Genomic DNA, 23,914 nt, shown 5'->3' with positions numbered 1-23,914 from the left:
TTTGGTTAAGAAATCACAATATCGAGGTGCCTGAGTGGCTCAGTTGTTTAAGCATCCAACTTCGGCTTAGGTCATGATATCATGGTTCATGAGTTTGACTTTGACTCAGGTTATGATCTCATGGTTCATGACTTCCAGCCCCAAGTCGAGCTCTGTGCTGATAGCTTGGAGCCTGCAACCTGCTTCGGATTCTGTGTCTCCCTCTCTATTTGCGCCTCCTCTCTCTCTCTCTCTTTCTCTCTCTCAAAAATAAATAAACATTAAAAAATTAAAGAAATCACAATATCAATGAAAAAAGTTATTAAGTACTGAAAAGTGTTGAATCATTAGGAAAGACCAGAACACTTTTGAAAACTGAAATTACACTCTCTTTGTCACTTTGGACTGGGACAGATGCATGTACTTGCATTTAGTTACAATGAGTGCAATACTGTAAGATGTAGATATTGAACATTATTCCTAGTCCTATTCCCAGGACACAGTCTAGCTGAATGAGTCTAGGCCTTTGGGGAGACAGGCCCCTGGAGCTGAAAAGATAATGTGAATCTGGGGTAGTCAGAGATTGAAGACAAGTAGTACCCTATTGCAGGAATTTTGAATTGTGAGTTCTGGGCTTAATCATATACACAGGTATCTTGGGAAGTAGGAGATTTTAGACACAGTAGAAGTTTAAGTGCCATCTCTGGAGACAGCTTTCCATATAGAAAGAAAATACTGTTTTGTTTTGTTTTTTTTTTTGTAATGTATTTTTTTAATTGAATTTAGCATATATTATTGAATTTTTCAGGTGTACACCATATTTATTTGACATTTCTATGCTTTGCTCAATATTCACCACAATAAGTATAGTCACCATCTGTCACCATACACTATTATACCATTACTGACTATATTCTTTAGGTTGAACGTTTCATTTTTGTGACTTATTTATTTTATAAGTAGATGTTTGCATTCTTAATCCTTTTTATTGTGCCCTTGTCCACACCCACCACCTGTGTGGCAACAATTTATTGTTTGTGTTTAAGAGTTTGCCTTTTCTTTGTTTCCTTGTTTCCTTGTTTTTTGTTTTGTTTTGTTTTTGTTTTTTGTTTTGAATTTTTGGATTCCACATAGAGTGAAATTATATGGTACATGTCTGTCTGACTTATTTCACTTATCATAATACCCTCTTGAACAATGCATGTTTTGGAAAATGGCATGATCTCATTATTTTTTTAAAGCTAAGTAACATTATATATGTTGCCACCACACCAGGTCCCTAAAGTTTGGATTTTAAAACTCAGCTGGCTTGGCCAGGATAGAAACAAAGCACAATGTGCTTCTCCAGTCAGGCAGGAAAACCAGAAACAGACAGTGTAAAAACAGCAGTCTCGAAAAAACTATCACACAAAAGGGGAAATTATCTGCTCTTCTGGGAGAATTTCCCTGACTGCAGACAGCAGAAACTCCCCATTCTGGGGACAATCGAGCTGGAGTGATAATTTTCCTCCTCTGTCCTGCAGCATAAACTAACTTCATTAAACAGCACAGTGACAACATTGGCTGTTTCAGTTGCTTACACCCAGCCCCACTGTCCGGCATTCTACTGGTACTACTTTTCTCTGGCAAGTGTGTCAAAGGACTAGTAAAGCAGGTCCCCTCCAGAGGACCAGCAGAATCCTTCTTATGCACCACCTCTACCAATCATAGAGTTCTGCAAAGATTCATGTATAAGGGGAAGTATAAGGGCAATAGACTCACATCCTTATTAACAAGTAGATTAGAGGACACCTATTTAAAATTTGACAATTTGTGGCCAAGGTCCATACATTCCCCACAGCTGGCAGGAGCAACTCAAGAGGACTAACTTGAGGAATAGAGCATGCATAACAGCAGCAGAGTGCCACACCACAGATACATTTTGAAGCATGGGTCTCTGGACATGATTTGACCTGCTCTTCATAAAGCCATTACTCTCAGGAGCACAAAACATAACAGACGTACCTAACACAGAAGAAAAGAGACTTAGACAAAATGTCAAGACCGACCAACTCATTCCCCAAAAAAAGTACAACAAAATGTCACAGCCAGTGATCCACTTGAAACAGGTATAGGTAATATACATGATTCGCAATTTGAAGCAACAATTATAAGAATACTACCTATGCTTGAGAAAAGCATAGAAGACACCAGGGAGCCTATTACCCCAAATAGAAAAGATCTTAAAACCAATCATGCTGAAATGAAACATGCAATAATGGAGATTCAAAACTGACTGGATTCAATGACTACAAGAATGAAAGAAGCAGAGGAAGGAAGAGGTGACAAAGGGGATAGATTTATGGAAAATAAAGAAGCTGATCAAAAGAGAGAAGGAAAATTTTGAACCATGAAAGTAGACATATGCAATCAGTGATTTCATTAAATGTAATGACATTCTTACAATAGCAGTCCCAGAAGAAGAGAGAGACAAGGTGGCAGATGGTTTGTCTGAGACAATGATAGTTGAAGACTTCCCAATCTGGGGAAGGAAATAGACTTCCAAATTCAGGATGCACATATAACTTCCATCAAAACGAACAAAAGCAGGTAAAAATCAAGACATATTGTGTCTAAATTTGCAAAATATAAAGATAAAGAAAAAATCTTAAAAGCAACGAGACAAAAGAAGTCACTAACTCATAAAGGTAGACCAATAAGGTTAGCAGCAGTTTTCTCCACAGACACTTGGCAGGCCAGAAAAGGGATCCATGATATATTCAATGTGCTGAATGGGAAAAATCTGCAGCCAGTAGTAAGGTATCCAGCAAGGCTATCATTCAGAACAGGAGAGATAAAGAGTTTCACAGATAAACAGAAACAAATAGAGTACTCTCAACCAGTCCTGCAAGAATTATGAAAGGGGACTCTTTCAATGGGAAGAAGACTAGAAAGACACAGAGAGTATCTCTCAAAATAATTACAAAACAATCACTACAACAGCACTAAGACAATTGATTATGATATATCAATAATTATTCTGAAAAAAATTACACCGTAAATTGAATAAATGATCTAATCAAAAAACAATGTGTCAAAATGGATATGTAAGAAAAAAGACACACTTATGCTGACTACAACAGACTCATTTTAGACCTCAAGACACAAGCAAACTGAAAGTGAGGGGATGCAGAAACATTTACAATGCAAATAAATGTCAAAAGAAAGCTTTGCTGGCAATATTTATAACAGACATACTACATTTAAAATTTTTTTTAACATTTATTTATTTTTTGAGAGAGAGAAAGACAGACAGAGCATGAGCAGGGGAGGGGCAGAGAGAGACAGAGACAGAGACAGAATCCGAAGCAGGCTCCAGGCTCTGAGCTGTCAGCACAGAGCCTGATGCGGGGCTGGAACTCACAAACCATGAGATCATGATCTGAGCTGAAGTTGGATGCCCAACCAACTGAGCCACCCAGGCACCCCCGGCCATACTACATTTTAAATTGAAGACTATAATATGAGATAAAGAAGGACGTTGTATCATAATGAAGGAGGCTATCCAACAAGAAACTCTAACAATTGTAAATATTTATGCACCCAAAAGGAGAGCACTGCAATTTATAAAACAATTAATAACAAACATAAAGGAACTAATTGGTAATAATGTAATAGGAGAGGAATTTAACATTCACTTACAGCAATGGAAAGATAATATGAGCAGAACATCAACAAGGAAACAATAGCTTTGAATGACACCCTGAGCCAAATGGGCTTAACAGATATAGTCAAAATATTTCTTCCTAAACTATCAGATTACCATGTTTTTCAAGTGCACATGGGATATTTTCCAGAATAGATCACTTACTTTGTCACAAATCAGGCCTCAACAAGTACAAAAAACTTTCAGATCATAACATATATGTTTTCTGACCACAATGTCATGAAATTTGAAATCGACCACAAGAAAAAAAAAATGGAAACATCAAAAATACATGGAGGTTAAAGGACATCTTACTCAGGAATGGATGGATCAACCAGGGAATTAAAGAAGAAATAAAAAAAAAATACACAGAAACAAATGATAATGAAAACAAGATGGCCCAAGAGCTTTGGGATGAAGCATAAGCTGTAGAAAATGGGAAATATAGAGTAATAGAAGCCTCCTTCAAGAAGTAAGAAAAATCTCAAATACAAAAACTAAGCTTACACCTGAAAGAGCTATGTAAACAACAACAAACAAAGCCTCAAACCAGCAGAATAAGAGAATTAAGACAGATTAGAGCAGAAATTTATTATAGAGAAAATAATGAGGAAAAAAAGAACAGATGAATGGGAAAAGGATCTGGTTGAAAAACTAATAACATTTATAAACTCCTAGCCAGATTTATCAAAAAGAAAGAGAAAGGACCTCAATAAATAAAATCACAAATAAAGGAGTAGAGATCACAACAAACACTACATTAATACAATTATAAGAGAATGTCATGAAACATCATATGTCAAGAAACTGGGCAACTTGGTATAAATGTACAAACTCCAAGAAACATATAAACTACCAAAGTTAAATGGAAAGAAATTGAAAACTTGAACAGACCAATAACCACCACCAACAACAAAAATGGAATCATTAATCAAAAATCCCCCAACAAAAACAGTTCAGGGCAAGAGTCTTCACAAGTGAATTTCAACAAAAATGTACAGAAGACTTAATACCTATTTTTCTAAAAATGTTCCAAAAAATAGAAATGGAAAGAAAACTTCCAAACTCATTCTATGAGGCCAGCATTATTGTGATTCCAAAACCAGATAAAAATCCCACAAACAGGGAAAATTAAAGGCCAATATCCCTCAACAATATCCCTCGAGCAGAAAATTGAATCTAAGGTACATTAATAGAATTATTCACCATGATCAAGTGGGATTTATTCCTGGGCTGCAAGCGTGTTTCAATATTTGCAAAATCAATCAACATGATACACCACGTTAACAAAATAAAGAATAGGGACAATACATTCCTCTAAATGGATGCAGAAAAAGAATTTAACAAAGTACAGCATCAATTATTAAAAAAAAAACCATAAACCTCAATAAAGTAGAGATAGAGGGAACATGCTGCAACATCATAAAGGCCATAAGGAAAAGGCACACAGCTAATATCATCTGATATGGAGAAAAACTGAGAGTTTTTCCTCCATGATACAGGAGCATGACAGTGATACCCACTCTCAGCAGTTATTAAAAATACTACTGGAAATTCTAGCCTGAGATATCAGACGACAAAAAGACATATAAAGCATCAAAATTGGCAACAAAGAAGTCAAATACTATTTGCAGACAACATGATACTGAATATAGAAAATTGTCAAAATGTCTATACTACCAAAAAAATTGCCATATTTAATGCAAACCCTAACAAAATACACCAGCATTTTTCAGAGAAATGGAATATTTCTAAGAATTTATGGAACCACAGAAGACCTGGAATAGCAAAAACAACCTTGAAAATGAAAAGAAAAGCTGGAAACATCATAATTCCAGACTTCAAGTTATATTACAAAGTTGTAATGATCAAGACAATATGATACTGGCACTACAACAGACCCATACATCAATGGAAAAGAATAGAAAACCCGGAAATGGGCCCACAACTATATGGGCAACTTATCTTTGACAAAACAGGAAAGAATATCCAATGTGAAGAACACAGTCTCTTGTACAAATGATGTTGGGAAAACTTGAAAGCAAGAGGCTAAAGAAGGAAAAGGACCACTCTGAATACCATACACAAAAGTAAATTCAAAGAGGGTGAGAAGCATACATGTTAGTGAGGAAATCATTGAAATCCTAGAGGAGAAAACAGGCAGTAACCTCTTTCACATTGGCCATTACTAGCTGTTTCTCCAGAGGCAAGGAAAACAAAAGCAAAAACAAACTATTGGAAATTTACCAAGATAAAGCCTCTCCACAGTGAAGAAAACAATCATACTAAAAGGAGACATTTGGAATAGGAGGAGATATTTACAATTGACATATCTGGTAAAGGGTTATTATCCAAAATAGATGAAGAACTTTTCAAACTCAACATCAAAACAACAAATAATACAGTTAAAAAATGGGCAAATGATATGAATATACACTTTTTTCTAAAAAAAGGTGTTAATGGCTAAGAGAAGCAAGAAAAGATGGTCAATATCACTCATCAATAAGGAAACACAAATCAAAAGTAAAATTAAATATCACTTCAAACCAGTGAGAAGGGCCAGAATTAACAACACAGGAAAAAACAGATGTTGGCAAGGATACACAGAAAGGGGAACCCCCTTACACTGTTGATGGGAATGCAAACTGGTTGAACCACTTGGAAACCAGTATGTAAATTCCTCAAAAAGTTAAAAATAGAACTACCATAAGATCCAGCAATTGCACTACTAAGTATTTACCCAAAGGATACAAAAAATACTGATTTAAAGGCGTACATGCATCTGTTGTGTTTAGAAGCATTATCTAATATATCCAAACTATGCAAATTTGCAAAAAAAAAGCGCTCAAATTCCCATAAACTGATGAATCAATAATGAACATGTGAAAAAATATACATATACATAATGTATATGTAATGTAATGTATAATGTAATTGTGTGTGTGTGTGTGTGTGTGTATAATGGAATATTACTCAGCAATAAAAAAAAAGAATGAAATCTTGCCATTTGGGAAGTCATGGATTTAGCTAGAGATTATCATGCAAGGTGAAATAAGTCATTCAGAGAAAGACACATACCATATGATTTCATTCAAATGTGGAATTTAAGAAACAAAACAAATGAACATATGAAGGGAAAAGAGAGAGACGTAAACCATAAAACTGATTCTTGAATAGACAACAAACTGAGGGTTGCTGGAGGGAAGGTGGGCTGACCAATGGGTTAAATGAGTGATGGGTATTAATGAGGGCACTGGTTGTGATGGGCAATGGGTATCTATAGAACTGATGAATGACTAAATTCTACTTCTGAAACCAATACTGCACTGTATTTCAACTAACTGGAATTTAAGTAAAGACTTGAAACTCAAATTTAAAAAAATAGCATTTTCATTTTGGGAGGTAAATACCCAGTGGTGGATTTATGGATCATATGGTGTTTCTATTTTTAAATTTTTGCACAATCTCCATACTGTTTTCCCCAATGGCTCCACCAGGTTACATTCCCACCAACAGTGTCTGAGAGTTCCCTTTACTCTACTCCCTCATCATCTTATGTTATTTCTTGTCTTTTTTGGAAACAGCCATTCGAACAAGTGTAAGGTGATAATCTTATTGTGTTTTTGATTTGTAAATTGTTTATAATTACTAATGTTGAATATATTATCAAGTATATGTTGACAATGTGTTTGTTTTCTTTAGAAAAAAAATGTCTATTCAGGTCCTCTGCCCATTTTTAAATCAGATTGTTTTTGGTATTGTTCATGCTGTATAAATTCTTTACATGTTTGGATATTAACCTCTTCTTGGATATATTATTTGCAAATTTCTCTCATTCAAGTATTTGCCTTTATGTTTTGTTGATGACTTCCTTTTCTGTTGAAGAATTTTTACCATAGTGTTGTCCCAGTACTTTATTTTGCTTTTATTTTTCCTTTCCTGGGGCAATATGTTCATAAATATGATGCTAAACTAATGACCAAGAGATTACTGCCTCTGTTTTCTTTTAGAAGCTTTATGACTTCAGGTCTCACATTTAGATCATCAATCCATATTTATTGTATTTTTGTGTATTGTGTAAGAAAGTGGTCCAGTTTCATTCTTTCACATATACCTGTGCAGTTTTCTCAACACCACTTGTTGAAAAACCTTGTTTTCTTATGATATATTCTTGCATCTTCTGTCATAGGTTGACTATATAAATGTGGGCTTATTTCTGTGCTCTGTATCCTATTCTATTGATCTATGTGTCTATTTTTGTGTTAGTACTATACTGCCTTGATTACTGCAGTTTGTAGTCTATCATTAAATCTGCCATTGTGATTCCATTATCTTTGTTCTGAAATCAAGATTTCATTAGTTATACAAGTTTTTTTTTCTGTGATTCCATAAAAGTTTTAGGATTATTTGTTCAAGTTATCTTAAAAGATGTTATTGGCATTTTGTTGGATTTGTACTGAAACTTTAGGTTGCTTTAGGTTGGATGGACATTTTAAATATACAAATTATTCTAAAAAGTAAGCATAATACATTTTTCCATTTGCTTATGTCATTGCAATTTGAATATATTATTATTATTATTATTATTATTGTCTAATTGTGGCAGCTAGGATTTTCAGCACTACTATGAGGAATAAAAGTGGTGAGACTGAATATCCCTGTCATATTCAAAACTTGGAAAGATTTCAGTTTTTCACTATTGTATGATGTTAAGATTGAATTTTTTGTATATCACCATTATTATGTTGAGATATTTTCCCTCTAAATCCACTTTGTTCAGAGTTTTTATCAGGAAGGAATGTCATAATTTGACAAATGCTTTTTCTTCCTCTAGTGAGATGATCATATGTTTTTTATCCTTTCTCTTATTAATGACATTAATCACATTGATTGGTATGTGAATGGTGAAAACATGCTTGCATCCCTGAAATAATTACTACTTGATCATGGTTAGTGATTTTTTTTAATGTATTGTTGAATTTGGCTTTGCTAATATTTTTTTTGGCAATTTTCACGCATGTTCATCATAGATATTAGCCTGTAGTTGTATTTTTGTTTTTTGTTTGTTTTTTGTTTGTTTTTGTTTATTTTTAGTATTTTGTTTTGTTCTGTTTTTCTGTACCTTTGGCTTGGTCTCAGGGTAATGCTGACCTCATAGAAAGAATTTGGATGCTTTCTTCCATATTCTATGTTTTAATATAGTTTCAGAAGGATAGGTATTAATGCTTCTTTAGATGTTTGGTAGAACTTACCAGTGACACCACTAGTCCTGGACTCCTGTTTGTTAAAAGTTTATTAATTACTAATTTTATTATTATTAAGTGGCTTTTCAAATTTTCTATTTTTCCTGATAGAGTTTTGGAACTTGGTATCTTTCTAGGAATTTACCTATTTTTTTCTAGGTTGTCCAATTTGTTGGCATTTTTTTAAATAATATTCTCTTATAATCTTTGCATACCTGCTGTGTTTTTTTTCCATTATCTGATTTTATTTATTGTGTCCTCTCTTTTTTTTCCCTTGATAAACCTGGCTATAAATTTACCAATTTTGTCTAACTTTTCAAAGAAACAGCTCTTGGTTTCATTTATATTTTCAACTTTTGTCTCTATTTCATTTACCTCTGCTCTAATCTTCATTTTCAGTAGCATTTTTGGTTGTCCTTTCCCTTTCTAGCTCCTTTAGCAGTAAGTTTAGATTGATTACTTGAGAACCCACAGCTAACATTATACTTAATGGTGAAAAGCTGAAAACTTTTCCTCCACATTCAGAACATGACAAGTATGTCCATTCTCAACATCTTTTTACAACATAGAATACTTATGCATTCTAAAATGCTGAGGCATTTTAACAGTATGGATTCATTGTAACCATAAGCATAGAATTTTTTCCCATTTCCTTGTGTCTTCTTCAATATCTTTCATCAGCATTTTGTAGTTTTTAGATTACAAATCATTCACCTCTCTGGTTAGGTTTATTCCTAGGTATCTTATGGTTGTTGGTGCAATTATAAATAGGATCAATTCTTTAGTTTCTTTTTCTGCTGCTTAATCGTTGATGTATTAGGAATTCAACATTTCTGCACATTTCTATACATTGTACTTCTGTACAAGATTTCTGTACATTGATTGTGTATCCTGTGGTTTTATTGGATTCCTGTATCATTTCTAGGAATTTTTTGATGGAGTCTTTTGGGTTGTCTATATCATTTAATCTGCAAGTAGTGAAAGATTGACTTTTTCCCTATCTATTTGGATGCTTTTTATTTCTTTAACTGTGTGATTGCTGAGGCTTGTACTTTCAGTGTCAAATAACAGTGATGAGAATGGATATCCCTGTTTTGTTCCTGACTGTAGATGAAAATCTTTCAATTTTTCTTTAGTGAGATGATGTTAACTATGGGTCTTTCATATATGGCCATTATTTTTTTGATGTATGTTCCCTCAATCCCTACTTTTTGAGTTTTTGTTTGCCAGAGTGTGGCAAATTTTAACTAGGTATGCTCTGGTCTGCTTATTATATGATAGCTGATGTGACTTCCAGTAGAACTGAAGCCTTGCAGGACACTGTGGTTGGGAGACATGGTGTGGACAGCATTTCTGTTGGTCCACTGAGGAAGGAACCTGCCTTGCTGGGACTGAGGCACACTTGACAGGCAATGGAAATATTGGCAGAGCACAGGGGTGTGAGACTTGGTGTAAGCAAGGTAGGCAGCCAGTCTCAGCACTGTGTATTTACTAAAGGTTGTTCTGTGTTTATACTGAGTGGTGAGGGAGACAGATATCACCAACCAACTCCTTTGTTTCCAGTGAGGGGTTCTTGTGTCTGCTGCTCTCAGAGAAGCACTCACTGAAGAGTGAATAATCTCCCCTCTGTGTGCTCCCTGTGTTTTTCAGATTCCCATTTCCATGTTGTCTGTCCCTAGGTAGTTTGCCTGTCTTCTAGCAATGAGCATTGCAGGGTCCATTCCAGTAAAGGCTCCCAACTTTGAAAACAACAGACTTTAGGGACATGGTTTGGGCAGGGGCTGCACTGGTCTTCTGGAAGAGGATCTCATCTCACTGAGACTGATGCAGGTTTTGCTGATAAGGGCAATCACAGGCCAGGAAGACAGTGTCAGGGTTGAGCTGCCTTTGACAGAAGGCTTTGTAATTATTATCAATGGTGTGGGAGGGAAGTGGAACATTCTGACACTTTTGTCCCTGTAGAGGGGTCCCTATGAATGCCACCTGTCACTCAAGTGCTCCAAGAAGAATAACAATCCCTACCTGTGTTCCCCAAGCATTCCTCCAGCCAAGCCACCTGCCCTTGTGGTGTTTGCCTGCCTTCTCCACAGGAGTAGGACAGTACTTTTTGTTTTGTATCCCAGTTAAGCCCCCTGACGTTAAAAACTCCAGGCTTTAAGCCCTATTGGATAAAAAAAAAATTCTAGGAAATAAGCTCCTTTGTTATTCCCAGTCAATGGCTTTGAGGAAGTGTCCTCCTTGTGCATTCCCCTGCATAATCCTCTCTCTCTCTCTCTCTGTCTCTGTCTTTGTCTCTGTCTCTGTCTCTCTCTCTCTCTCGTCTTTCTCTTCAACCAGGGGTCCCTCCCTTCCACAGTGCCCAGGATCCATGTCTCCCCCAAACCATGTCTCTGCATTTCCTACTTTCCTCAATGTCGCCTTTTCTCTCCCTCTAGTTGTGAAGTTGTTCTGTCAGTCTTCAGGTCAATTTCATAGGTATTCAGAATGACTTGACAGCCATCTAGTTTTGTTTAAGTAATGAGAAAAGTGTAAAGTTCTCCTACTATGCAATCATCTTAGCTCTGAAGCAGGAAACCTTGAAAAGGAAGGAAAAGCTCATGGTATCACCCTTCTGGATACCATAATGTACTGTAAAGCTATAATAATGAGAACGGTACTTTATTGGCACAAATGTGGATAAATAGATACATGAGCACAACAGAATAGCCCCCAAATAAGTACTCACTTATATGGACAATTATTCAGTGACACAAGAGGCAAGAATATACAATGGGGAAACTATCCATTCAATAAATGATGTTGAGAAAACTAAAAAGATACTTGCAAAAGAATGAAATTTGACCACTTTCACACCATAAACAAAAGTAAATTGATAATGGGTGGGAAGACATAAATGTAATGTCTAAACCATAAAAGTCTTAGAAGAAAACATAAGCAGTGAGTTCTTTGGCAAAAGTCTGAGCAATATTTACTTGAATCTGGTTCCTCAGGCAAGGAGAGCAAAAACAAAAACAAACTATTAGGACCATATCAAACAATTTTTTTTTCACAGCCAATGTAACTATTAACAAAATGAAAACACAACCCACTTAATGGGAATAGATACTTTCAAATTATGTATCTAATAAGGGATTCACTATGAAAATATATAACAAACTCATACAATTCAATATCAAAAACTCAAGCAACCCAATTTAAAAATGGGCAAAGATCTGACTGGACTTTTCAAAAAAGACGTACAGATATACAATGGTTACAGGAAAATATGCTAAACATCACTAACCATTAAGAAAATATATATCAAAGCCACAGTAATAATCTCACATCTATCAGCATGACTAATATCACTAACCATTAAGAAAATATATATCAAAGCCACAGTAATAATCTCACATCTATCAGCATGACTAATATCAAAAGGACAGGAAACAACAAATCGTAAATATGTAGAAAGGGGATAATGTGAACTGTTGGTGGGAATATAAATTGGTGCAGCCATTATTGAAAACTGCGTGAGGATATTCAAAATAAATAAAATTGAATTATCACATTATCCAGTAATTCCAGTACAAGGTAATTATCTAAAAATTAAAAACACAAATTTAAAAAGCATTTCTATGTTTATTACAGCATTATTTACATAGCCAAGATATGGAAGAAACATAAATGTTCAATGATTGTTGAATGGATAAATAAAACATAGTGTGTGTGTATATATATATATATATATATATATATATATGTTTATATCTATATAATGGAATATTACTTAGCCATAAAAATGAATTAAGAAAGAATGAGATATTGCCATTTGAGACAATATGGATGTACCTAGATAGTACTATGCTAAGTGAAATAGTTCAGATGAAGAAAGCCAAATACCATATGATTTCTTTTGCATGTGGAATCTAAAACTCAAAACAGAGACACCTGGGTGGCTCAGTTGATTGAATGTCTGACTTCTGCTCAGGTCATAATCTCGTGGTTTGTGAGTCCAAGCCCTAGTTTGGGTTCTGTACTGACATCTCAGAGCCTGGAGTCTTCTTTGGATTCTGTATCTCCCTCTCTTTCTCCTCCCCTCCCACACTTGTGCTCTCTCTCTCTCTCTCTCACTCTCAAAAATAAATAAACATTATTTTTTAAATACAAATAAAAATTAAAACAAACTAAGGAACAGAACAAAACAAACTGTGGTTTTAGATGCAGAGAATAGCTGATGGTTGTTATAGAGGATATTGGTGAGGGAATAAATGAAATGAGTAAAGGGAAATAACAGGTGCTATCTTTCAGTAACAAAATATATTTAGAAAACGGGTATAGTTTCTCAGGATCCACATAAGAGTGAAAACATATGGTATCTGTCTTTCTCTGTATGACTTATTTCACTTACCATGGGGGAGGGGAAGGAAAAAAAAAAGTTAGAGAGGGAGGGACCCAAAACGTAAGAGACTTAAAAACTGAGAACAAACTGAGGGTTTGATGGGGGGTGGGAGGGAGGGGAGGGTGAGTGATGGGTATTGAGGAGGGTACCTGTTGGGATGACCACTGGGTGTTGTATGGAAACAAATTTGACAATAAATTTCATATTAAAAAAAAGAAGTAAAAAATAAAATAAAAAACGGGTATATAATGTACAGCACAGGGAATATAGTCAATACTATTCTATTATATTTGTATGGTGGTCAATAATAACTAGACTCAATTTACTCATGATTTCATAAAACATAAATATTCAATCACTACCTTTTGGTAGTGGAAACTAATAAAGTATATCCGGTCAATTATGCTTCAGTTAAAAAAAAATCTCGCTGTGTGAACAAGGGTTTAAGATAATAACATTTTGCACTCTCCTAAGCATAGAGATATGATTTGGGAGATACATACTTTACTCTCATTCTCTTTGAATGACCTCCTCCAACTGTCATAAATGTAGTTAATAGTGTCAGAAAGAGATTTATTCAAACAGTTTGAAAAATTTTAAAAGCATTTGGCAATACTTGTTACAGTGTTGTCCTTTGGGAATATTTTAATGTAAGACAGCTCAGAACTACTAAATACCCAACAGGTCCACTATTCTCAAGAGAATATCATCCTGAGCAGTGTTAGAGGGTCATGACTCAGACCTCTCTGAATCATAGTACAGGTTCTCAAAACTCTGTGAATAAGCTCTATGAGGATGAAACTTGTATTTGCTTGTTATCCAGCTGCACAACACATGGCTCACAGATACAAAATATAGTTTCCAACCTCCATCTGTAATAAACTGCATCACCTTCACAGAGCAGTGAACTCTCAGAATTTTTAGTTTCACTCTAACTAATTTGTGTATTTCCTCTTAAAGGTAAACTCCGGAAAGAATATGGTAAGTCATTCATTACTTCCTTGTGTATATCATATTGATCACAGTATAAAAAGTCAGGCCTTTTTTGAAGGAAAGTTTTAAGAGAAAAACACTTGGTAAAGATATAAGTACATAAATACCACTTTGGAATTTGGGATTGTGCATTTCCTTTCATTTTTTTCTTTTTAAAAAAAAAATTAAAGGTTTTTACTTTATTATTGAGAGACAGAGACAAAGCATGAGCAGGTGAGAGGCAGAGAGAGGAGGAGACACAGAATCTGAAGCAGGCTCCAGGCTCCAAGCCGTCAGCACAGGGCCTGACGCGGGGCTCGAACTCACAAACCGCGAGATCATGACCTGAGCCGAAATTGGACGCTCAACCGGCTGAGACACCCAGGCGCCCCTCATTTTTTCTTAATTAGGTTGTTCCAGTGTCCATGAGCTCTGTTAGGTCATGCTGTGTCTAATCCCTTGAAGTTTGCAAATGTTGCTTTGATTCTACAGAGAGGAGAAACTGGGTAATACTTGAGGAAAATACTAAAGGAAGGTCTGCAGTTAAATCTACCAGATATACTGAAAAGGTACAGGGTGCTACATTTCAATGCACAACACAGCCTTGTCTACTATCCAAATCTCTACTAATGTTAGCTATTCTCACTTTTTGTTGCTTGTTTGAAGTGCATGTTTACTTGCTAACCCACTTTCACTGGAATTGAGAAAAGGAAGCTTGTGTAAAATGTACTTGGAAAACATTTTTTTTTCTCTTCTGCATTTTCAAAATTTCCTCATGTCTTGAGGATTCTTTCTTACCTATTCTGACCCACTCAAATTTAAAAAATTTTCCTCATGTACCACACACCAGTTTCCAAAGTAGAAATTGCTGTTTGTATTATCATCAGACTATGCTCCTAGATGAAGCATTAGAGGAAAATTATGTCTTTCAATGCCCAGGATTTCTTCTTGGGATGAGCAATAAAGACTAATTAGCTGTTTCAGGTTGTTTCTGGCTCTGGATATATTCTCCTCTCAAAGGCTCACTGATCTTGTCCCACTCTCTTGTAGTTCAAACCCTATGTGTAATCTGGATGAACTTTGCTTGGGAAATATTCTAGGATGACATCCACACAATCAACAGATGGAACAGAATGGACTGACTTAGTTCTTGGAGAAAGGAGACCGTAGATGATGGAGTTATGAGCATATTTCATGATACTATGCAGTCTCTTAGAAATTATCTATTTGAGATAATGTACACAATGCCTTCTTTTTATTTTTTGGATTTTTCTTCTCTAGCTTTTAATTTTCACCTACTTGCCTAATATTTTACCAAGTCAGATGTTGAAAGATTTGAGTAAAGTCTGTTTCTTTAGAAATTCTTCCATATATACTTTGTTGAATTCTTTATTATATATTTGTTTTTACACAGAGCTCTTACGTGAACAGAAAGGTGAGTAGTGTTTGTTTAAATTTTAGCGGCAGACATCATAGAAAAGTATATTGGTCAACTAAAATTTAGCAATTGATTCCATATCATAAACTATTTTTTAAATGGTCTTTCTTTTAAGCGGTCTCTCTATATATGATTAGTCATAAGTTGAAACTATTTTGTATTTTGTAACATTATAAATTATAAGTTCTATAAATGATTTGCATTTTAAAAGAGTCACACTGTGGCATCTTTGTTGAAATCTTTCTCCTGTTTATTATTTGTTTTATTTTTTACAGTCTCAATAAGGTGTTCAGATATTCCTTTATGATTTTTCTACTATTACTTCTTAAATACAAATTAATACCTGAATTTTGATCTTCATATTGGTTTCTTCTAATATCTGAATCTATATTATTAAATAACAATTAATGCTAATTTTATTTTATACAATAGGATGCCAATCAAATATATCACCATCAATATTGGGCACTTTTAAAGACTTTGCATTTTTCTATATGATATATAAAATTTTAAAAATATGATATGCATAAGCTTTGATATACCATATGCATATTTTTGTTTTGATTTTTCTTTATTGTTGGCCTTGTTTTTAGGATAATTTTTATGGTAATTTGGTCTCTGTACCTTTGCACTTGTTTTTCTCTATTCCTGAAATATTTTATTTCTGTAATCATTTCCTAATTAACTCTGTTTTTCCTGTGGGAACCTGGTGAACCCTCACTAGTTGAGAGAGGGATATGAGTAGTCTATGGTATCCCACAGCCATTTCATTCTCTCATTATTGTTTTTCATGGTGATCTGTGCATGTGACAGGTCAGAGCTATGTGTCCTCCTTTACTGAGGGAGCCTGATCCATGCGGAGCTAAGGGCAGCCAGTCCACAAATATCTGTTGAGTGGAAAAAATTATTTGTATTTATATTTTTCTTTGTCAAATTGTTTTACTCCTTGTTTTTCTAGATTATGTATGAAAGAAAATATTAGCTAGGAAACAGACCTAATGGTTTATTTCTTGATCTAGGGTTTAAAGATCACATAACACCTAATTTTTGGAGAAACACTTATGTCAAAATTAATTTCTTATATTTCCTTAATACTATATTGAATTGAATCTCATGTCTTTGGCCATGCAACTCTGGGCCAAGTGAGGCAAGGTGAAGAATCTTATCCTGGAGATGCCTAGAAATATATTTGGCATGAGACTTTCAGTTAGGCTCTATGTGACCTCAAGAGAGTGATGTGGAGGGAACACTTCCTAAGAGAGTTACTAAGTACTCCTCTCCCATGAAAGGCTATCGTTCGTGTGGGAATTGACAGGGAGGACCTTAAGGAATCTACCAAAATCCTCTCCAAAAGAAAGTGATAATTTGAACATCTAAGCACGCAGACGACCCTCATGTGAGACAAGTTTTTCTCCTTCCTTTACACAAACTCCCACTCCACTCCACCTTCAGTTCTCTTTCCTGGAGGAACCACAAGTTTCATGGGAGGTGAGAGAAGGTAGGAGACCTGAGGCAGAAGGGAAATGGGCTATTGCATGGCCTGAACAATTTAATACTCAAATAGACATGAAAAAATAATTCTGGGAAATTTATTTGAAACTTTAACAGTGAGATTAAATAAGGTTGTTTTTTGCATAAACTTGATAATTTCTAAGTTATTCTACAAACCAGTTATAAAGCCACATATAACTATGGCCCTATACTCACGTTTGGTCAAATGTTTAATAAATAGCTATTGAAAATATACTTGTTTAAATAAAATTGGTAATATCAAGAAACATACTATATTATTATCTACTTGAGAAAATTCTCAAGAAAGGCCTTGTGAACAGTTTTGCTGACTCTTCTCTGAAACACTCAAAGAAATGGGTTATCCCGAAGTGGTTGGGGGTACAATCCATTGAAATTCCAATCGACCCTCAGTCTGCAGCCATGTGGCGTTTATTCTGGAAGACAAATCTGCAGTAAGTTAATATTAATGTAAGATAAACATGGTATGTTTCCAAGACTGTACATCTAAACAGCCTGTAGTTTGGAACATTTTAAGGTGTGAAGCGGGAAAGTACCTCCTTATTTCTAAAAATCCAAGACAGACACCTTAAGTTTTTATGGTTGCTCAAATAAAGGATATATTGCTAGAGCTGAGTATGCCAAATATACCACGTCTTTAATGCAAAGTAAGGTAAACCAAACCCTCCATTTCAGTAAATCCTCCTTTCTCAGAAGCCCCCCCCCCTTCATTTCCTTCTTATCAGCTGCCAGGTATTGTAAATGAAGTGTGATAAAATGAGGGTCTGAAGGCCACTTTCAGACTTCCCTCTTATCCTGGAAAGAATGGGTAGAATTTGTAGGTCCTTGGCACTTATATTCTCAAATTTGAGACATCATCCAAAAGAGATCACTTTTAGTATCGTATTTTATATCTACATAAACACATTTACAAGTCAAATAGTATGTATTTAGTTTGTGTTTATTATTATTATTCAGGAAATAACTATCTCTCTCTGTGTCACACATATACACTGGATCATTAAGTATTTCTTTTCAGGGTCTCTGTTTTCAAATTGAGACCAAGTAATAGGACAGATATTCCATGAATAGGGATAAGAGGACACATTCTAACATACATTTTCTTTCTTTATTTCTTTATATAGGGAACATAGAAAAAAAGAACGGTAAGTGATATTTATATTTGACTGAAGCAGTGTTTGAATATCCCATATCAATATTCCAATATTGATGTTCTTTCATTATTATTAAAGAACAAATTCCAGGCACCCCATGTGTGACCTAAAAGTTTTCAAAACAAGTAAAGTATCTTCCTGCTACTTTAAAAAGTGAACATAACTATTTATAAGACAAAGTTTTAGGCATAAATACAGAAGAACAAGATGAATCCATGTGTGCCATTAGCGCTGGAACTCAGGTCTTACATTCAGTGCCATTCAGTGAGGTCATTTGTCTTTTGTATATATAGTAATTAACTGACTATTTTACAGTCAGTGCTTAAGAAACAATGAGACAAAAGGACTATCTTTCTTTATGGAAGTTGCTATAAGAATGATACAAATTCCACATTTAAATAATAATTAAAAACCAAATATTCTAATATTTGTTATGGAGGAAGGTTAATGATGCCATGGATAGTACAACAGTTGGACTGGGCTTAGACATGGGGTTCTAGATTTGCTAAAGAAAGTCAATGCAGAAGAGGCTGGAGATATTGAAAAGGACAGGTAGGTCAAAGAGAGAACTACCATGTGTAAAGCAGAAAGCACAACATGCACTAAACTCTGAGGGGAGGTGAGCCTGTGGTTCTATTAGAAGAGGCAATATTAGCCAGGTGCCTCTGGTTCAGAAAACCTAGACAAGGCTATACGTAGGCAAAGGTTGGTAAATGCAACATGTCCTTACCATTCTAAGAATTTTGAATGCTCTCTAAGAAACAGAATTTTGAATATTATCCAAGAAAATAAGGAAATCATATAAATTCTAAAAAGGGGTACAGTGACAAGATTTTCAATTCAAAATGTTATTTTCTTGAAGGTAGAGAACAGATTATATGGTTAGTGGTAAAAAAGAAAAAAAAAGAAAAAGAAAAGCTAGGACAATCTACTCTGAGATATACACTGAACTAAATAAACAGGTCTTAAAAGTCTGTACATGTTTGTGTACAGTCTGTGTAAAATCGGTAGTTTAATGGAAAAGAGAAATCCTATGTAAAGTCTATGGTTTAATTTTGACTCTAGTTTCCATGACCTGGAAGCCTATGTCCCTGCTGTGTTTAATTTTGGAATCCTATTAAGATTTAGATTTTCTATGCAACAAACATTCTCACTTAAGGAAAGCTGTTGATCAAATGTAAAAGTACTCTGAATGGGTCTATATAACATAAGCCCATCCCGACTGAAATCAGAATTAACTACAAATTAATCCAAATCTGAAACCACTATACATATATTTGTTACATTTCCAATAATTTTTCTCAACTCATTTTCCCAGAATTGAATTAATACTTCTTTGGAGTAAAGAAAAACTTGAATTCATTTCATAAAAAATACCAACAAGTATCTTTTCTCTTATCAAAAAAAAATTAAACGTGATTCATGGAAGAATGAAAGCATTTATCTATAGTTTAACAAAGGTAGGTTTGTCATGTGGGACATATCCTGAGAGGAAAAAAAAATATTTGTCATCATTGTCCTCCTCATCATCATCTTCACCACCAACAACCTACATTTATTTATTAATGCTCTTTACATTTAAAAAATGTGCTTTGCAATAGTAATACATAGGCAAATATGGAGCACATATTTCTTTCTGTCATGTACCTAAAATTAAAACAAGAATAAAAATTAATAAAGTAATACACCAACGAACTAGCAGCAACTATGACTGAGGAGGTAGATAGAAAGCAGATAATAACCAACCTTTTAATTTTAGAATTTAATATTTACCTTATGAGTGGTGAAAGGAACTGAGGAATTCTGAGTAAGTAGGTATTCAACATAAAAATTATAAGATCCGAGTTTTAAAAAGACTGCATTAGAGAATCCATTGACGTGTGCAGGAGTGGGCATTGGAAGACCAGTAAAGGAGCTTCCACAGTCAATGAGCAAGACTCAGAAGAAGGGTGATGAAGGGTGGAGGTTGGTGGAAGGGCTTGGGAGAGCAGGAAACCTAGGATGGAGCTAGACTCAAATGACCATAATGAATAATTCAATGTGGAGGGTGGAGTGGGAGGTAATGGAGAAGGAAATACAAACAAAATGCCCCTCTTAGTGGCCTGTACAGCTGGATCCAGTGATTTTATTCACTAAGTTGGTAATCAAATTCAATACTTAATTCATCAACTCTCTTAACATTAGTAATCTCTTCAGTTGCCTAAACTTCTGATAATTAGAACCAATCCCTCAGTGACACTTGGCAAAAAAAAAAAAAAAAAAGAGGCTTAATCTTCATTCTCTGTTTTTGATTTATTGTTTTGTCTTTGCTCTTTATAGTCACAAACTGCATTTTTATTTTATACATTTTTTGACACAGTCATTTTTCTGTATATCATTTGTCTTTTATTCCCTTTCTGTCAGATCACCTGAAGGATGGGATTTATAAATGAACAATAATTTTGTTTTTAATTTTATGAGAATAAGGGAAAAATCAGTAATTCAACGCTTAAAAAATAAAGTTTATTAAATTTTATTTAAAAATAAGTCAGTTAAGTGGTGCCTGGGTGGCTCAGTCGGTTAAGCATCTGACTTCAGCTCAGGTCATGATCTCACAGTCCGTGAGTTCCAGACCCCCGTCAGGCTCTGTGCTGACATCTCAGAGCCTGGAGCCTGTTTCAGACTCTGGGTCTCCCTCTCTGCCCCTCCCCTGCTCATGCTCTGTCTCTCAAAAAAAATAATTAAAAAAAATTAAAAATAAATCAGTTAATTATGCTATAGAATAGTGTTTATTTTCATTAAAATGTTACAGTTAATCTCGAAAAGAATAGAGGACATTATGAAAAACATGCATTAGATTATTCCTTTCACTATTGTGGGGTAAAACTATTCTGCATATTTAGATAATGAGAAGATGGCAAGATATTTTAAAGGGATTATAGATGGGTAATAGACACCTAATGGATCCCTTTTTCTTTCCTTGACTTTTTTAAAATAAATTGATACATATCATTTTTGTAACAAATTATGTTTATAATTAAACACAAAGAATATAACCCTTATGAAAATGAGCACAAATACCTCGGATGGCCCTTCTTCTCTTAAAGCACCTTGATTTTGGAATGGTGCTTCAATTGTCAGGCAGCTTGTTAATGCCTCTGTGGGTGAAGAAACTGGGTCTTATTCATCACAATGAAAATAGTGCTTTGTCTAAAAAAGAGTCTCAGGAAAAATGTGCTGGATAAGTAGAAAATTTTTGCAGTTAAATTAGGAATATCATGAATAAAAAGTAATAAATGCTACTTGTGGACATGTCAGATAAGTTAAATACCAGATGCTGAATGCAGATTTTTTTTTTTCACGTTAGCTCATTTATCCATCACATTGTAAATAACAGTATCAACCTAATTTATGGTACTTTCTTGATATCACACAGATCACACTTGGGAGAGATATAATTTGGTTATATTTGGAAAAAGCTCTGTTCATATTTTGAACCAACTCTAGCTGGCCACCATGAGACTCTAGTCTAAAATTTTATTATCTATTCACATAAGTGCAGTTTCTAACTGCATGACAATTTGTGTTTCATAAATTTTTATATTACTTACAACTCTATGCCCTATCTTTGAATATCAATTTCTTCCTTAATTTACATGACTGTGATTTCTGTGGTAGTGCCTATATTTTTGTGCTTACATATGTAGCACAAAAACAGACAAAAAGATTAAATGATAAATCATGATTATATTATAGTGAAATGATAAATAATTATTATAATTTTCTTAGAAGAATGATTTGTTGTCTGGATTATAAAATAAAATCACCAATTTGATTCTGAATGCATGATGCACCCACATATTGATAGTAGACTTTATTTAAAATAAATTACCTTGGGGGTTATTGGGTGGCTCAGTCAGTTGAGCATCTGACTCTTGATTTCAGTTCAGTTCATGATTTCACAGTTCGTGCATTTGAGCCCCGCACTGAGCCCTATGTCAGGCTCTGTACCATTAGTGTGGAGACTGCTTGGGATTTTCTCTCACCCTTCCTCTCTGCCCCTCTGCTGCTTGCACATGCTTTCTCTCTCTCTCTTTAAAAATAAATAAGTAAAATTTAAAAAATTTAAAAAAAAAACTTTTTTTTCCTAGTAAATGCAAAACTTTTGCAAAGGAAAAAAAATCTATTGATAACTGGATGCTAAATATTCTTAAGTCACATATCAATTTCAGGTACATATTGAACACTATATTGAACACATATTAAACATTATATCTGGCAAAGCTCATATCCCTAAGAATTCTGTTTTTTTTTTTTTTTTAATGTGATACATTTCTATTTGGAATATATTGACCACACTATAACCTGGTAACGTTCACATCAATATCACATCACATAATTATCATTTATTTTTTGTGGTGAGGATATTTAAAATCTAGTCTCTTAGCAACTTTGAAACAGCTCTTTAAAACCAAAATAAAATAAAATAAAATAATTAAATTAAATTAAACTGTGCTTATTTTTTATCTTTCTCATTGAGATATAATTGACAAATTACATTGTGTAAGTTTACGGTATACAACGTGTTGATTTCATACATTTACATATTGCAATATAATTATCACCAAGGCATTAACTAACAACTCCATAATGTTGCATAATTATGATTTATTTACTGAGTAAGAAAAATCAAGATCTATCTTCTTAACAACTTTGATTTTTCTAATACTGTGTATTTGACAATAGTTATTATGCTGTACAACAGATCTCAAAAACTTATTCATTTCCAGTTTTAAGTTTATACCCTTGGGCAAAATCTCTTAAATTCCCTCTACCTCCAGCCTCTGGTAATCATTGTTCTATTCTCTGTTTCTATGACTTCAGGTTTTTTTTTTTTTAAATTCCATATATAAGTGATATCGCACAGTATTTTTCTTTCTCTTTCTGACTTACTTAATTTAGCATAATGCCATCGCAATTCACTTTCATTCATGTGGTTACAACTGGCATTTACTTCTTTTCCGTCGATAAATAATAAACAGTGACAATAATAATAATAATATACATAGTGATGTTGACCATCTTTTTATGTACCTGTTGTTCTTTGGCTATTTGTATGTCTTCTGTGGGAAAATGTCTGCTCATTCCCTTTGTCCATTTTTTAAAATCAGATTGTTTGCTTTTTGCTATTGAGTCGTATATGTTTTTATATGGTTTCTACATTAACTCTTTCCTCATGATTTGCAAATATTGTCTCGCTTTCTGATTGCTGCCTTTTCATTTTGTTGATTTTTCTCACAGTTCTGGAAGCTGGGATATCCAAGTACAGGGCACCGGCAAATCTGGTGTCTGAGAGTCCACTTCCTTGTTTGCAGATGGCCGTGTTCTCACTGTTCTCTCACAAGGCAGAAGATGAGAGCAAGAACAAGTGTTCATGGCTCTTCTTATGAGGGCACTAATCCTATTCATGAGGGCTCCACTGTAAAGACCTAATTACTTTCCAAAGCCCCAACTTTCTAATATTATTACACTGGGTTTAAAAGCATATGAATT

General features: G+C 34.4%; 1 protein-coding gene across 3 annotated transcripts in view; it reads left to right on the top strand.

Moving 5' to 3' along the window:
- The window catches only part of LOC122215721 (butyrophilin subfamily 1 member A1-like), a 76,643-nt gene that overhangs the window by 48,308 nt on the left and 4,421 nt on the right, over positions 1–23,914 (top strand). For all 3 annotated transcript variants that reach the window (XM_042931419.1, XM_042931414.1, XM_042931425.1), the window contains exons 6-8: positions 14,249–14,269; positions 15,675–15,695; positions 18,353–18,373. In XM_042931419.1, the coding sequence (XP_042787353.1) occupies positions 14,249–14,269; positions 15,675–15,695; positions 18,353–18,373 (63 nt within the window). The remainder of the gene's footprint in view (positions 1–14,248; positions 14,270–15,674; positions 15,696–18,352; positions 18,374–23,914) is intronic.

This window comes from Panthera leo, chromosome A1, assembly GCF_018350215.1.
Source record: "Panthera leo isolate Ple1 chromosome A1, P.leo_Ple1_pat1.1, whole genome shotgun sequence".
Lineage (NCBI taxonomy): Eukaryota > Metazoa > Chordata > Mammalia > Carnivora > Felidae > Panthera > Panthera leo.
Note: the sequence above shows the minus strand (reverse complement) of the source record. Positions and strands in the feature narration are given on the sequence as shown.